Source organism: Mesitornis unicolor, unplaced genomic scaffold, assembly GCF_000695765.1.
Source record: "Mesitornis unicolor isolate BGI_N332 unplaced genomic scaffold, ASM69576v1 scaffold22097, whole genome shotgun sequence".
Taxonomy (NCBI): Eukaryota; Metazoa; Chordata; class Aves; order Mesitornithiformes; family Mesitornithidae; genus Mesitornis; species Mesitornis unicolor.
The window spans coordinates 26,046-43,128 of NW_010198700.1; the positions used below are offsets into that span (position 1 = coordinate 26,046).

The window sequence follows — 17,083 nt, forward strand, 5'->3', positions numbered from 1 at the left end:
AGGAGGGACGGCTGCTGCCGGCCGAGCGGCCGCTGGGAAACTCTTGAAAGGGGGCGCTGGGAGATCCCCTCCACCGGGTGCCGATGGGAAAGGGGTGGAGAGAAGAGGTCGTGCCTGGGTGCTGGTGTCTCTGGAGGGGCGCACGGGAGTGAGGGGAGCGGGGCTTTGTGCTGGAGCTGGGAGTGGGGGGAGAGGAGAGCGGGGGGAGTGGGGCGGCTGTGGGATAGTGCGCTGCTGCCTTTCGGCGTGGCTGATTCCTCCTATGCTCTGTCCGAGTCTGCGGTGGTTGTGACTTTCAGTTTCTCAGAGAAAGGCAAGGAGCCCTGCCCGAATCCCTACCTTACCTCTAGTCCATTCCGTATCCTCTTTTCCCTACCACTTTCCCTATTTTTCCTGCTCCCTTTTCCCAGCTACTCTTTTTTTCCTGCCCCTTTCCTCTGCCCCTACCTCTTCTCTGCCCCCTTTTCTCTGCTTCGTTGCCTCTGCCCCAACTGCTGCTGAGGCTCTCACATCTGGGACAGTTCCTGCTTCTGGATCAGTCTGGTGACACGGAGGTGTTTTTAGGACCACTTTACATCCTGGTGCACCTTGCACTGCTCTGGGCAGGAAGGAAGGAGGGTTTCCTTTGTGGCACAGCAGCATCCTACCCCAAACAGCCCAGTATGAGGAACAGGACTGATAATGGATGCGCAGAGATGCTCCCTGATGGCTCTTTCTGTTTGAACTTTATGAACAGACTGAAAAAGCTAAACCTCCCATTTCTCTGGATTTCAAGTCTTGGCGGGATGGAGCCAGGGGAGAAGCAGCACAAGGACTTCATCACTTTCACCGTGCCAGGCAAAAAATGCCCCCCCAAGAAGATGGGCATTACGGGTGAGTGGGTGCCCATCTGTGATGACTCATTGCATGTCAACAAGATGGTATTTCTCAACTGGCCTTGCTAACTTCATGCAGAGGTGATGAAACCTCTGCGGGCACTTACTGCAGTTAAATTTGAGCAGGAACAACCACAAAGTCAATTAGGAATAAGAGTTCAACTGAGCTGAAATGAGGCTTTGACCTGCAAAAACCCTGACCCATATCTTCAGTCTGGTGAGCAGTGTCTGGGAATATGGTAGGTTTGCAAACGAGCATTTTATCACCCTGCTCATAAACACAGATCGTGCAGTTGTTCCCATCTGAGCCAGTTATCTACAGCCAACAAGCCCTCTATGGGAAAGGGATACTTCAAGTAATGAGTCATTAATCATTTGTTTAGGATGAGAAAAATTGCACCTTTGGAAGAGCCAGTTCTCCCTGTTGCCTGTGAAGAAGGTGGCTGGCTCAGGTGGAGGCTTGTGGCCTGTTGGCATCTGGGTTTGCCCTGGATGGAGAGCATTTTCCTCTTTCGTAAAAGAGCAGTTTTGACATAAGAACCTGAATTTTGGCACGAAGGCCATCATTTAAGATAGCCCAGTTAAAACACTTGGTCTTGGTGTTATAAAAAGATGATGGGGAACTTTGCATGTAACAAAGGACATGTTCATATCTGCAAAGGCCAGAAACAAACTCCTCTGAAGGTTTCTCTGCTTTGGTTGCACTCATCCCTGACTTCTGGGTATGTGCTAAACACAGATCTGGCTCAATAGGGGAAAACTCTTGTCTCAGGTACACCCTGAAGTAAGCAGCATGGGCAATGTTGTTGAAAAATGCTTGGTGGTGGTAGGTATTGAGTTTTCCTGGCTCAGCCCTCTCCTACTCTGAGCTCATTCCCTCTCTTCCTAGGCCTGATTGCAAAGCACCTCCAGAAGACCTTCCAAAGGCCCATCTCCTTGCAGCTGTCCTCTCCTATGACTGTCTCTCAGTGTTGTACAGGTAGGTGAGGCAGCTGAGGGTCTGCCAGCTTTTTTATAAAATGTGGCTTCTTGGGTCTTGCAAAAAGCCAGTGAGCTTGAAATTGATAATTTCTGGAAAATCATTCCCTTTGTGGCCATTAGTTAGTAGGGCAGTTGCTGACCTTAAGGAAAGAAGAATTTTATGCTTTATTGTGCTTTTTATTTAAAGTAACTTTTTTAGTGACTTTAGTGACTTTTTTTTAGTAACTTTTTTTTCAAGTCACTATTACAGTGTTCTTGCTGCTGCTTCATTTTGGCACAGAAAGCCTAAGAGGCCTTGTGAGAGTGGAGACGTTGCAGCCCTACTTATCTGAGCACGCAGAGGTCTCAGCCTGTTCTGCAGTCATATTCTGGGTCACATCCTGGTCTTTAGCAGGGTTTGAGAATGTGCAAACACACAGAGGATTGTGACTGGGTGTCAGGTCACTGTGGTAATACAATCCAGGGGCAGGCTCGATGGGAATGGTGGAGGGATCACCTCCCGGACACGTCAGCTGCTGGAGGCCTGGGCACAGGCCAGTGTTGGGCAGAGATGTTGGCTTTCCAGAAGGCCTGTCAACTCAGCCTGGGCCCATGGAGAAAGGAATGGGCTGTGGCAGAGTCTGAGGCACTTTCTGGTCCAAGTGTCCTGGGTGGAAGTGGGAAAAGCTCCTGTGAGGAGTGAAATCTGTGCCCAAGGCTGAGCAGGGCTCTGAGCAGTCTTAATCCTGGCTGTGAACGCAGTCTCTCCATTGCTGGAGGCTGAAGTCCCTAGATGCCACTGTGGTCAGAAGGGGCTTCATCCAGAGGGGTTTTATATTGTTTGCCATCTCCCTGCAGCTGCTCTGCACCCCTCCGTTTTTTCAGTTTGAAACATCATCCTTCCACTTGGCTTCAGCTTGCAATGAGTTGCAAACCCCTCCAGCAGCCCACAGCAAAGAGTGTCCCTCTGCAGTGGAAGGGATCATTAAAATGCCTTGGTGTCTCTTCAAGGCCAGTGTTTACACCAACAGCACGTGAGTACTTGTGCATGTCTGCATGGAGTTGTTCTGTTCCTACAGGCTCTTGTCCAAACTTGGTGAGGACTAAAAGTGAAGTGCATGAAGAGAAGGGTGGGGATGTGGTGTCCATAACCTTGCAACCTGGCGGGACACACTGGTCATTCTGCTTAGTGCCGTTATCAGGAGAGGACGGCTGCTCCAGCAACCCAGCATCCCAGGAATGCTGGAGCGATCTGCAGGTCCAGGTGAGTATTTATGGTGTGTTAATGCCCATCCCTGGGGAAACAGGGTGGCTGGGTATTTGGGCTGGTGATACGCAAGGTCTTCAGGGCCTCTAGTGTCTCCAAGTGCTTCCGTGGGCAAAGCCAGCTACCAGCTTCTGTCTCCTTGCTCATGCAGCTGGAGAGATGAGCTTCCATGGTCTTACCAGTCCTTTTCTGTTTTTTGCAGATTGAAGAGGCTGAGAGCAGAGGGGCAGCCCACAGCGCAGGGTCCCTGGCGGAGGCAGCCCTTTCTTGTGCTCATGGATCCATTCCTGCCCCTGCTTGTCCAGCAAACTCCCCTTCCAAGGCCAAGCTCTTCAGCCGCTTCTCCCTCTTCTCACCACTGTCATGGGGCTCCGAGCCCAGTTCCAGACCCCTTCCCCATGCCAACTCCAAGAAATCCCTCAGGGGGAGATGGAAGAAGAACTCACATCCTGAACCCACTGATCTGAAACCAGGGGACCCTGCTTGCTTCCCCTTCACAGGACCCATCATCGCTCGGATAACTGACTGCATCTACCTGGGGAACCTCAATGCTGCCTACAGCGGGCAGACGCTGTGCATGAACAGCATCGACAGCATCATTGACATGAGCAGCCTGCCCAGTGACTGCAGCCTGAGTGTCATCCCCTGCACCTGCCAACGGGGAGGGTTCAGGCACAGCTGGTCACGCCTCAGGGTTGACATCCAAGGTCCGCTCCGTGGGGATCACGATGAAATGGGGCAGCCCTGCTTCCAGGACATCAACGAGTGCATCGAAGCCTCACTGGAGAAAGGGAAGCGTGTCCTCATCCACTGCAAGGATGGTTACTCTCTAGCTCCTACTTGTGTCATTCAATACCTGATGATCAAGCACACCATGAGGCTGCTGGCAGCCTACGATTTTGTGAAGGCACGGTACCCGCTGAACATCCAGGAGTGTCATCAGGACCTGCTCGTTGGTTTGGAGATGTCCCTGCAGCCTGAGGGTGTCAACATCGGGTGCTTGAAGCACTCCCTGTCAAGGAAGATGGCATGGAGCTAAATGAACAAGGTGGCTGTGGTGTTTGGCAGCAGCCCTGAAGAGGAAAAGCCAAAAGCCTTAACTCCACCTCATGAGGTGACTGTAGCTGTGGGATACGTAGGACAGCACCGGCACAAGATGCAAAGGCGATGGCCTTCCTTTGTAGCAGTTCCTAGAGGCTGATGTCGGCAGAAGTAGAGCGTGAGGAGCTCTTTTAGGGTTACACTGGAGGGAGAGGGAGGGAATGTCTTGGGCAGGATGGGAGCCATGTGCTTTGCTTTGATCTGATGTGATTTGGGAAGGCAGAGGGCAGTCAGACACTGGTTTACTCAGCTGTTCTGCCTGGGCTTTTACAATGAGCACAATTGTGGCTGAGCAGAAGGCTTGTTTCCTTGCTAACAGTGTCATCCTGGGAAATAAGATATAGTGTCTTCTGGTGTTATGTCACCCCATAGTGCCTGTCCACTTGATGCATATAGGGCGTTGAAGAGGAGGCAAGGTGTAGGAGATGGCCGTGAGGGACAGCTTGCATGCATCCATCAGCCTAGTCCAACCAACATGTGCTGGTTCCCTGGAGGAGCCTGGCTCAGAAATGCCACACCTGAGTGTCTCTAAAGCATAGGGCAGAACCTCCTGTATGTGCCAGGGCTTCCTTCTGTCTGGCCTTGCAGGATGGTGAGAGTGCTGTGGGAAAGGTGGGCCATACACATGGCACATTCCTCTAGCGTGGATGGAGGGGAGCGAGGAAAGGGAACAAGGTAATCTGCTCCACAGGAAGGGTGTCCAAGTGTGAATAGTGCATCCATTCCTGGCCCCTGTGCAATACCCTCACTCATATTCACAGGCTGAGAACCTCTCTGAAGGATGTGCCTGGAGAGTCCTTATGCCTTCCTTGAGTTTTTCTGCAAGGAACTTGTTCATTCATCACCCAAACACACTACTTCCTTTGGGAACCTCTGTCTTTCTTAATGTTAACTGTGGCTCCTAACTTTGAGATAGTTTTGGTTTTCTGTTCTTCCTGGTCCTCACTGACTTTCTTCCTCATGACATTCTATTTCTGGGGCCTCTCTTTTTCTGGGAGAGCTGCCCTACAACTTAACCTCTGTACAAGGCAGTCCTGCAGACTCAGAGGCTCAACCTTCTGATCACCTATCACCACACCTCACCATCGACTCCTTCCATATCCTGCAAACACGTCTGTTAGCCAAAAGTTTGCTCATGGGACTTCTTTCTTCGAACTTCATTATTCAGCTGTTTCAGGCCAGCACTTCCCAATCACAAGGTAGTAACCAGAATCTTGAACTTGGAGCAAATCTCTTTTCCTGTGCTGCATGCCTGGACTCCGGGAGGTTCAGAAAGCCTTCATTTCATAAGGCTGAAGGAAACTGCTTGGATGTGGGGAATTTTTTAATCGAACTCCCCCAGTTTTGGTCCCTCCACCAAGAGCTGAGCTGCTCTCTGAAGGACTGGTGGGCCAGCAGTGGCTGGGATGTGTGTAGCTGCATAGGGAGCTAAATAAAATGGCTGTGGAGACTTTGGAAAGAATAATAAAGAGGCAGTTTAAAGTAAATCATGGCTTACGGAATTGGCACTGAGAGGAGAAGTGAAGCGGCTAAGCTGTTCCTAAATGGGTAATTTCGGCTGTTAAGCTTTTGAGGGTGGCTGCTGTCTGTAAAAGTACTTGCTTGTTTTTTCATTTTCTAAGAAACTGTGTTTAGCTGGGACAAGCAGATATTCCTCCTGTGAAACTGTCTGGATTTTGCTGAAGTCCAGATGAGAGATGAGTGCTGGGTGCAGTGATGCCTCCACCAACGTTTTTCATTTTCTCCTGAGAAGCAGAAGCTGCTGGAGTTTAACCTCTGTGTTTTCTAGGTCTACCTAGAGCTGAAGACCCCTGTCTCCATTGCATCTCACCATTTGGGGGACATAGATGTGTGGGAGGTGGGTGGGGAGGAGGGTTGGATCGGGCTGATCCTCATTACAGCTCTTCCCAAGCTTGGCTCCTTCACTAGGTGCTGACCCACAGCCATTGCATAGGAGCCCAGATGAAGGCAAAACCAGCCCAAACCTCTGCTGAATCGCACCTTCGCTGTGCATTTCCAGGAGTCTCATGGTGGATTTGTGAGGGGGCAGCTCAGATCTATAGGCCAGTGTACATTGGTGCTGAGACTTTCACTACCCAAACCATCTCCCTCTTGATGATGTTTCACAGGGACAAATCCTGAGTGGACCCAGCCTTGCCCACACTAGGGATTTCTCCCTCCTCCACCTGCTACAGAGGCAAATCCCTGCAAGACACCAGCCCTGTCTCAAGGACTTGCTCTTCCTTCACTGGCATCTGCAGCATTACTTGCACAATGCTAAAGGTGGTGAAACAGGAAGCCTGGAGCAGTGGATTTACTGCTATCTATATAACGTCCAAGAAACGTCTGGAAAATATTGTAAGGGGCATGTCTGAATCAGCCTAAAAACCACTGTCTGAAAGGGGAAGGAGTGCCTGGGCTGGGGGAGGAGGGCAGAAGCTGTCTGGGCTCCTGTCCCCATGAAATCCCCTACACACATGCACTACATGTGCTGTGACTGGAGCTGCTGAATATTTCCAGCTACATTTCCACCTGCCTTTCCTTTGGATCCACAGAGATACGGGTCTGGGGCATCCCATGGAGGGGAATTACTTTTCCTGCTGGCAGCATGGGGCTGCTCATCCATGCTCTGCTGCCTCCCCCCAGCCTCTGCACTGCAGTGAGCCTTGGGGCTGCCCACAGCAGCTCCACAGGTTTGGTTTTTTTAAAAAACCTTAGTTGAAATACTTCACGCAGGGAGGAGCTGCAAATGTTTCCCATGTGGTAAGTGAGGTTAAAAGAGCATGCTAGTGATGGATGGTTCACTCAGGGATTGCTCTTTTACATGCTATCAGTGGTGGATTGTGGGGTGCGGGCTCTTTCCTCTCTTCATTCCTGAAAGGCAGAGCTGCTCCCAAGCCCTTGGAGGTGAACGGAGCCCTTGTCCATGGATAAACCACTCTGCATCTCCAAGGGGAAGTTTTATTAAAGGCCTTGCAGATGGATGGCTGTGCGCAGGGAGCCTGGGTCCCCATAACCTTGAAGCCGTATCTACTGTGGCTGGTTGGTGGGAGGAGGAGGAGGAGGAAGGCTCCCCGCCCAGCGCTCCTGAGGAAAAGTGCCTCCCCAGCTCCTCCAGGGTGGCTCCGCTTCCCGACCCACCTCCCCCTCCCCCCCCCCACGCCCCCCTCCCCCTCCCCGCCCCTACGTTCTCCGTGGCTGCCCTCTCCTTCTGGGCTGCCTGCCTGGCCTGCCCCAGCCAAGGGAGGTGCACAGGGGACTCTTGCACATCATTGGTCTGAGAAGGTCTCCATGCCCTTAAAGAGAAGGTGGATTTTCTGCTGAGCCACCCGAGAAGCCCTTTTATACCTCCTTACTCAGCCAGCTGCCTGCAGCTCGCCAGTCCGTCCTACCCAGTCAAGCAGGACTCTCTGATTTTCTCCTTCAGACTTGGGTGAGCCATTTTGCATGTCTCTTCATGACCCAGCTTACTCTTAGGGGGTGGCAGGGGAGCATATTCACTCACCTGAGTTCTGGGGAGATAAATACCAGGTGGGGGTGACCTTCTGGGAGAAACGGGGGTGCTAATAAAACCTTCTCCATCCTTTGCCTGCTGGAGAGGGTTCCTGCGCCAGAAAATCTCTGTCTTTTCCAGTGACCTTCTTCCTCTTTGGTTCCATGCCTTCCCCTCCCTTGGTTGGTTCTGCTCTTGGGCTTGAGTGGCGAGGGCAATTGGAGCCACAGGCTCCCTAACGCTGACCTCCCCAGGGCCATAGGATGCAGGATCCTTGCCTGTGGTAACTCAGCGGTCCTCCCAATTTATGCCCCTTCCTAAAGCTCTCAACCTGATCCTTGCAGTGCCTTCCTCCCCAGAAGCACTCTTGGAAAGGGACTGACATCCTAATTTACTGTGCTGTGTGTGTCCCCCACACAGGTGATTTAAAGCCCCCGTAGCAGGCAGCAAGCCGCAGCATGGCGTTGTCCCCTCACTTCCTCGGCGCTTGCAGCACCGCTGCTGCTGAAGTGGGTGCGTGCGCACGCGGGGCAAGGGTGTCAGTAAAAATAGCTGGCGTTCCTCGGCCGCCCCGTCCCTCAGCTGTAGCCCAGCCACCTGCGGTGGCTTTTGCTCTGCGTCGCCCCAACCTCCCTGAGTCATGGGGGCTGGCACCGGGGAAAGGCTGCCGGCCGAGGAGACAGCTGCAGCTCCTTCTCCAGCTCCCTGACCATTTTTAGAAGCACTTTTTCCCCCCTCCTCCCTAAAGTAATGTGATGGGACTGCACATTTTCCAGGATAAAGTTTCCTTGGCCTTGCAAGCTGTGCCTCTTCCCTTGGACATGAGCCCCCGTTAACACTTCACCTCCCGACAAACGCTCCCAGGTCTGCAGATGCCTGTGTTTTGAGGCTTGCCTGCTCTGCCAAGGACTGGCTTAGTTTAGGCTCAACAAGCTCTTCTATCCTTCCATTAAGAGATAAAAACAGGTGATACTGTTCTGCTAGAAAATTAAATTCTATTTATGGGGAAATAATTTACCCCAAAACAAAGGTGCTCTTCCATCTCTTCCCTAATGTGCTGCATTGTACCTGTAAAATTTCCACTTAAAGGAAATGCAAGGAATTGCATTTACCAATTCAGCAACAATTTTCAACCTTCTGTGTCATCTGTGCTGAGGTTGTTGCAACAGGCTCCCCTGCCCCATGCAATGGGATGCAAATACTGGCAGCATCATTCTCTGAAGGCCTTCCTTGTCACCTGGGGTTGCTGCCAACCCTCTGCAGGCTTTGCAGTATTTCTTGTTCATGGAATGGGGCAAGACTGCATGGCAAAGTGAAGCAGTAAACTGAAAATAGCTTCTTTTTTTTCCTGAATTGCATAAAATTGTTTCCTGGGGGTCAAACAAGAGACATACCTGCAGGAATTATTGTCACAAATCCCTGTATTTCTAGCCCAGCACCATTTGGCCCAGTCCAGAAGCCCCCCAGTGCTGAGGTCTGTGAGGCTGTGAGTAGGCATGTGTTTGGCTCTTGCCCACAAATTGAAGCCTAGTTCCCTATATGATGAAAATTTGGAGAAGTTGCGAAATAAAAGCGAACTTGTTCCTCTTTTTTTTTGTTTTTCCTCTAGAGGATTCTTGCTTTGTTTTTAAACCCAAGAAAGTCACCACCAGCATGAGTAATTGTGAACCTTTTTTCTTGGTTTTCATTGCAGGCTCACAACCACCTAAAGCAAGATGTCTGAGTAAGTTCCCATTGTTCTGTATCTAAAAAGTTTTTGGCATTTAAAAACTTTTGTTCAACTGCCAACTTTTTATGCTTTTTAAGATTTTTCTGCTTGTTTCCAATTAGGATGCTAACTGCCTTTTTCTCCCCTTTCCCTTTCTCTTCCCTTCTTTATCCATCTGCTCTTCCTGAACAGTGAAGAGGTAAGTGTGTCTTGCTGGTTTTTTTCCTTTAGCAAGGCTCTACGGCATCAGTCCTGGCTTCACTGTTCCTCCTTAGGGGAAGCTGTGTGTGGCAGGGGGTGAGAATGGTTCACGGCAAGGCCTTCTTGCTGACTCCTCCTCGTAAAGATGGAAAGAAGACAAATCCCTTCTGAAAGTCTTTTCTGCCTCCTGGTTTGGAGTTAGATGCTTTTTTCCCTCCTTTCCTGCTTCCCCAGCCGGCCACGAGATGGTGCTGGGAAGGCGGTGGTGCGGAGGCACCTCTCCATCATCCATCCACCACCCAGCCCTTGGCCTAGCATCCTCTCCTCCTTCCCCACACCTAGCCCCTCGTTTTCTGTCCACTGAGCACTGCCAAATTGCTCCTCAAAGGTGAACCAGGGGATCCAGGGGAGCATGAGCAGGGTGGAGGTTGCATCCTTAGCAAGATCTCCCTGGCTTCTGACAGAGGCAGAGTGGGGCTGGGCTCAAAGCCTGGGGGTGGCAGGGGAAATGCAGGGGAAGGTGTGGGAGGGTTGTGTGTGGCTTTGTGACTCTCTGTCTCCTCTAAGCAAGTTGCTTCATCTCTGCTTGACACCTCCCCATATGTCCGAAACACCACAAGCTCAAGCTTGTCCTCACCAAGAGAAGAGAGGATTTCAGGGACACATAGGAACTCCACAGTATGGTGCTGATGTCCAACGGGTGCTTTTATTCCCCATCAAACCCAGTGCCCCCAGGAAAGGCTGGGAGGGCACTCTTTGCTAAGGTACCAGTTTTCAACTGGAGTATAAGCTCTGAGCTAACAGTGCTCAAGGGATCTGCTTTGTTGTGGCCCGGGATTCATGCGAGCAAAATCCTGCCAGTTAACGGTGCACTGCATCTCTGAGCCGAATGCCTTTTCTCTGCAGAGCCCTCCAGCCCTGTCAGGAAGGCTTTAGCACCATTTGCATATGCAGAACATGTCAGATTTTGTTACATTTTGCTCTGGGGATCCTTAGCCACTTCCTCCTCTATGCAGCACAGACTCACACCCAAATGCTGCTTTCTCCACCACCACGGCATATCGGATGTCATGCTGTGTTTCCTCTGCCCCAGCCACACTCAGCCTTTCTCAATCTTTTGGGCAAAATGCTGAGGAAACAGCTGCAATGCAGTGGCAGGTCAAAGTTGTAGCTTCCTTTATAAATACAAGACCTGTTGCTGCTATTCCAGCACATCATAGGTACAGAAGAACACACTTGGACTTCCAGGCTCCCAGATTATTTCCCACTTGGCGCATCCCAGAGAAAAGGGAGCTGCTTGAGTCTTGCAGCTGCAGCCTTGTGGGCCTCCACCTCTCCTGGCCAGAGCAACCTCCAGGCCTGCAGTCATGTCTGTCCTCCAGCTGTGATGAATCCCCTTCATCAGCACTGAGTCTTTTCAGCTTCCAGAAATTATACAGCCTCATATTTTCACCTGCCTGGCCACCCTTCTCACCAGAGGTGTCATGGACCACTCAGGAAGGCATCCCACAGCTCCTGAGATCCAGGGGCATCAGGGCCATTAGCCTGAGTGCAAAGCAAAACACTTCTGTGTCTGAATGAAGCGGAAATTAGAGAAAAGGCTAAAAGCCCCAAGAAGCCAAGTTTGAAGTTATATTTTATATGCGTATATTCAAGTTCATCACCAGCACTGTATTTTTATGAGACGCCTCCTAAGTTTTAGCTATCAGAGGCTGGCAAAGCTGGGGTCAGCAGGGAGCCCCTTCTTTGAGTGCCACTGTTTTGGGGACCAACTGTGTGTCAAGCTTTCCCTCTTGGCTGGAGCCAGCTGCCTGACAGGGCTGCGGGACCTTGGACTGTGGGGTTGCATGGGAAAGAGGAATGGAAAGGGGAATGTGCACCTGATAACCTGCTTTTCTCTCATTCCTCCCACTTGCAGAAAAAGAGGAGGGCAGCCACTGCCCGTCGGCAGCACCTGAAGGTAGGTGGCACTGCTGGGACTGGGCAACATGTGTCCTAACCATCCCATCTCCCATCCCAAGCCAGTCAGCTTTTGGCACTCTCCCTACTGGATGAGGCCATGGTGCACAACTTGGGTCCCCACCAGTATCCCTTGATTGGAGATGCTGGTATTGACTGGGAGCTCCCCACGCTGCCTCTTCATCAGGGCTCTCCCTCCATTGCCAACCACCCCGCCCTCCTCACTTGCCTCCACCCCATGCTGACCATCCTCATGCTGCCTTCCAGAGTGCTATGCTCCAGCTTGCTGTCACCGAAATAGAGAAAGAAGCAGCTGCTAAAGAAGTGGAAAAGCAAAACTACCTGGCAGAGCATTGCCCTCCTCTGTCGCTCCCAGGATCCATGCAGGAACTTCAGGTAAAGACTTCTTTAACCCTTTCACTGTGCTTGAGCAGAAAGGATTTGGCTCCATCAGTCAGACTGGTGGATCTAGATTTGCCTTCCCATCTTGATCCCCTTGTCACCTGTGGGTGCCCTGGAACTGAATGGATGTAGAACTGGCTTGAGAGGCAGCTGGGGTGTCTGTAAAGAAAAAGGGATCTGGCTGGTAGGAAAGCTGTGTTTCTAATGATGGGCTGAGGCAACATTTGCATGAAGCTGGTAGCATGGAGATGAGGAGCTGGCATGCAAGTCACCCTTCGCCATCTGGTCTTGACCCCCTCTGGTCTTCTGGACTGAGGTCTTTCAGAGTCAGAGTGGTCTGGAGAGAGGAATCACATGTGTGGATCCTAGCAGCCAACATCCCTCTCTGCTTTTCCTCCCAGGAGCTGTGCAAAAAGCTTCATGCCAAGATAGATTCGGTGGATGAGGAGAGATATGACACAGAGGTGAAGCTACAGAAGACTAACAAGGAGGTGAGTTTCCTCTGGAGTCATCCTTCATGGGAGTCTCCAGCCCATCCGTTGTGCCTCCTCATGCTACTTGGGTCCATCTCACGAAACCCACACCTCTCTCTCTCTGCCCCCCCTCATCTCATCCCCTCTCAGCTGGAAGACTTGAGCCAGAAGCTCTTTGACCTGCGGGGCAAGTTCAAGAGGCCACCCCTGCGCAGGGTGCGCATGTCTGCTGATGCAATGCTGCGGGCCCTGCTGGGCTCCAAGCACAAGGTCTGCATGGACCTCCGAGCCAACCTGAAGCAAGTCAAGAAAGAGGACACTGAGAAGGTACCCCTTCCCACTCCCCTGTGCCCATACAGGAGTTGGCCCTTGTTTTTTGGAGCTCACACCTCCCTGTGTGATAGACAAATTTGAGGGTGAGCCTTTCTTCCATAATGTTGTTCATTCTGCTAAATATTTCCTCCTGTGGCACACATGATGTTGAAAAAGGAGGGTGCAGCCCGAAAAGATGTACAGCGTGGGTGGAATTGGGTTCCACTAGCTGACACAGGGTTTCCCATGGGTGGATGGGTGAAGGGTCCTGTTTGGGTGGGTTCTCACCCTGGGGAGCACTGCTCACACCCATGTGCCCATCCCTCCCCCAGGAGAAGGACCTCCGTGATGTTGGTGACTGGAGGAAGAACATTGAGGAGAAGTCTGGCATGGAGGGCAGAAAGAAGATGTTCGAGGCTGGCGAGTCCTAAGTGCCCAGCTCTCTACGCTTGTACTCCATCCCCTCCTGTGCCCACCATCCCCTGGGCTCAGCAGCACCAACTGAGTGCTGTTTCTCTCTGTTTTTGCAAAGAGCTGCGTCCTGGCAGCAGTGGTGTAAATAAAGCTTTGGCGGGAGAGGCGGGTGTCGCCTGCCTGGGGGGCTGGACCCTGACCCATGCCATGGTACCAGCAGGGTCTGCCCCTGCTGTGGTGGTCCTGGCAGGAATAGGGAGGCTTTGGCAGGGGCTGTTCTGTGGGGATGGGGGACCTCTATTCTCTTGGTCCCCTTCTGAAGCTGGGGATGGGGGACTCGCTGTGGGGAGGAAAGGGTGAGGCCATGTCACCATGATCCTGCTGCAGGCTGTACTACCGACTCCTGGCCATGTCCTTCACCGGTGATGAAGAGACAGAGATATAAGAGACCAAGCTCCAGGGTGTGTTGCAGAACCTCCAGCCATGGTGGCAACAGCGGGAAGCTGTGGAGACAAATAGCTGGGAAGGGAGGTGAGGGCTGGAGGGCAGGAGCAGACCCCTCAGCTCCAGTGGGCTCTGAGAGGTGCTAAGTCAGGACCACCTCGGCAGCTCCTGTGGCAGCACCCTGGTACCTGGTGCACTGTAGGGTGCTGCAGTTTAGGGATGCTGGCTGTCCCCAGAGTGGCATGGGCAGCTCGGGGAGCAGTGGGTCACCTCTCTCCCTGTCATGGTGGGGATGTCCATACCCCCTACTTTCCCTTTGAGTTAGCCTAGCACTTCCTGATTTTGAGCTGAGGCAAAACCTTAATATAGTCATAACGGTTTTAAGAAAACAACAACAAAAAAACCCCAAATTTGCCTTCCCTCTGCCCCTCTCCCATCCCCCCAAACTCTCAGCCCACAAAGTTTCCGGCATAGCTCACTTCTGCCGAGCACAGGAAAAGTGAAACAGTGGCGGCACCCTTGCACTGGAGCTGTCTGCAGGGCCACTGAGCCAGACAAGGTAGAAGATGTCAGACTCAGAGGGGTGCCAGGAGGATGCAGAAGGTGTCAACCAAGTAGGAGATGAATCCCCCGGGGAGAGCGAAAGGTGAGGCCTGGGGACCTGGTACCCCAACACCATGGTTGCCTTCCAGTCTCGCGAAAATGGGAGGCTGGGAAACTGGTGGGGTGGTGACGGGAAAGGAGGATGCATGGCTAAAACAATGATGACCCATGAGGCTGAAATGGGCCAGATGCTCCAGCAGGCTTTTGACCAGCTCCTCCAACTACAGAGAGACTTAGATTTCCTAAAGATCTCATCTCCTTGAACTTCAAAACCCCTGGGAGGGAGGGTTGCTCGAGTGTGGGGAATCGCAGCTCCAACAGCAGGCAAGCTCAGCAAGGGCTTTGGTGACCTGGACCTGGTCTGCAGCTGAGACCAGCCCCATCTTTAAGACCAGTGGGTGAAGATCAGCTGCCTCCTTTCCTTGCAGCAATTGCTGGCATATCTGATTTCTTGCTGTGTCCCCGAGTTAACTGAATTAACCTGGCAATGTTTCGGGCTAGTTGGTGTCATCTGTAATGTTTTACATCTCCCTTTGCCTCAGCTCTGCTTTGTTGCTTTATCAGCCGAGGTTGTAAAATGTGAGGTCTGTTAGATCCAATGTGGACAGCTTTCCATGGGGGTTAAAAGGAGACAGCAGAGACCACATCTATCTGTGGTGGAGATAAGCTTGGTGAGGTATATCAGCCAGAAGTACTCAGATTTGGACTAGATTCAGGCTGAGCATATAGGGAGCTTGGGGGGTTGCCTGATTTCTCACCTCCAGCTTCAAAGCCTGCATTAGCATTTCTCCCCAAGGCTTCTGAAAGCCGGTGCAGTTAATGTTGATTGATAGGGAAAAAAAAACAACCAACCCTTGAGTGACAATGAGAGGAGAAAGGTGTGTCATCTCCTGTCACTAGTGCCTGCAAGAAGTGTTTTGGCTGACACCTGGCAGCAATTAGCCTTAGCTGAAGACTAGACTGGAAGCTTCAAAAGGCACTGGAAGGCTCTGTGTCTGACTGCTGAAACAAAGGGGAAGCCTCAGCTGCTGAGGAGCATAGGGGTTTCCAAGTGTGCTCTATGTGATTCCCAGCATCACTCCGTCTTGGCCCTGCCTCTACCACAGGCTCAGCTCACCTTGCAGGAGCAAGGAGCAGATGCTGGAGGGCCCAGGGCAATTGAGCCTTCCCTGCTCCCCTCTTGCTGTGGTGGGTGCAGGTGTGTTGGTGCAGCCAGGGCCAGCGGTGGGGGCTGTTGGTGGGGCAGGGTCTGCTTGTTCCCTTCTGTTTCCTGCTGGAGTTTCAGCTAAATAAGGGGCTGTCTGGAGGGGTCTGTCCTGTAGCACTCCAGCTTTTACAGCCTTTAGAAATGTGTTTAAAGAATATGAATACAGATGGCAGGATGCCACATCCCTTCCTCCCTAGATGCATTTTAGTATTTTAATGTAATATGAAATTGATGGCAAAAGTAGTGAGCAAAAAGAATATCCTTTTTGTTTTTAAAATATTATTTTCCGTCCCAACCTGAAACTTCTCCTGCTTTTACTTGTACTATTTAAATACTTGCTAGGCTCTGGTGATTTCCACTCCCAAAATGGAGGAAGTGTTTGCTTGCTGTCTGAGGTTACTTTTTCTCGCCCTGTAGTTAGCTCAGCTCTCTGATCTCTTCTCCTTGAAGACAAAGCTGTTCACAAACAACTGTCTTGTGTATGGATGGAGTCAGGACAGTGTTCCTAAGACAGCTTAAAGTGGGCTGGAGGTATAGGCACTGAGCCTTGTGATGGAGCTGCCAGGAAAGTAGATCTCAAGGCTCCCTGGTGTAAATGCACAGCGAGGAGATATGGGGCGAAATTAAGGTACTTGGTTTGCTTCAACAATGAACCTAACCTATTTAACTGTGTTTAGTGTGTATAGAAGAGGAGCTTGCATTAGAAAAATGTCCTAGAAATCCTGATTTGGACATAGCTTACTCTGTTTCCCCATATAAATGAGGACATGCTGGCAAAGACTTGCTGATGCCAGTGTAACACCACCTAGACCAAACCAGTGTTACACTCTCTTCTATGAACTGGAATTGCTATATGGGAAACCCTCTGCGGTGTAAGGCTGATGTGAAGCCTTCCCAGAAGGAGTGAGAAGCTGGGGAGGACTCTGGGGAGGTAGCTGCTTGGGTTCTCTTGTCCTGATGGGAGGTGCAGAATGAAGAAGCAAAACCTCTCGCCTTGAGGGTGGGAGGTTGGGAGCCCAAGGGATGAGGGAAGCCTGCCTTACATCAGGGGTAGCTAACCCAATACGTTCTGGGTCTGTTATTCAGAGCATTCTCCATAAAGCTATTAGAGGCTTCAGGGAGCCCCTGATCTTAGTTGCTACACCCATGGCTGTGCAAATCCCTACAGCTTGAGCTGTGCTCTGTAGGACATTTGCACCTGAGCAGGAGCACAGGTCATGAGGCAGGTTTCTCTTGCCTATGCAGTCTGAGATGAGACTTAGGCTTTTTGCAAGTTCCCCAATCTCCTTCCTTCTGGGACTTCCCACCCCGTAGCTGCAGGGAGCCCTTGGCAACCCATGTATGGTCACCACTAGGGCTGCTGTGCTAGCAAGCCTCAGGCTTTTCTTTGCCATGTCTATCCCCAGCTGTCTTGAATTCTCCAGATCCTCAGAGGAATCTTGAGGGTCCTTGCCAGGATGACTGCTGTTGCTAAGTATACCTGTGATTGAAAGGAGGTTGTCTGGGAAAACTGATATGTGGAGAGTCTTTGGACTCTTGGTCGCACCAGATTCCTTGGGGGAGGGATGGAGGGATTGCTGATCCCTGCTCAGGAGTAACTGGTCACAGTTTGACCCAGCTGAGCTCATTAAAGTGGAAAAACAGTAGGGAAATTAACAGGGGAA

General features: G+C 51.5%; 1 protein-coding gene across 1 annotated transcript; it reads left to right on the forward strand.

Annotated features, from left to right (window-relative positions):
- The first annotated feature begins 9,388 nt into the window (after nt 1-9,388).
- Nucleotides 9,389-13,235, forward strand: TNNI2 (troponin I type 2 (skeletal, fast)). Its single transcript, XM_010189231.1, has 7 exons — nt 9,389-9,419; nt 9,597-9,603; nt 11,524-11,565; nt 11,832-11,960; nt 12,368-12,457; nt 12,590-12,766; nt 13,084-13,235. Exons 1-7 carry the CDS (start codon nt 9,412-9,414, stop codon nt 13,180-13,182), a joined length of 552 nt encoding a protein of 183 aa, XP_010187533.1. The 5' UTR covers nt 9,389-9,411; the 3' UTR covers nt 13,183-13,235.
- Nucleotides 13,236-17,083: the final 3,848 nt, after the last annotated feature.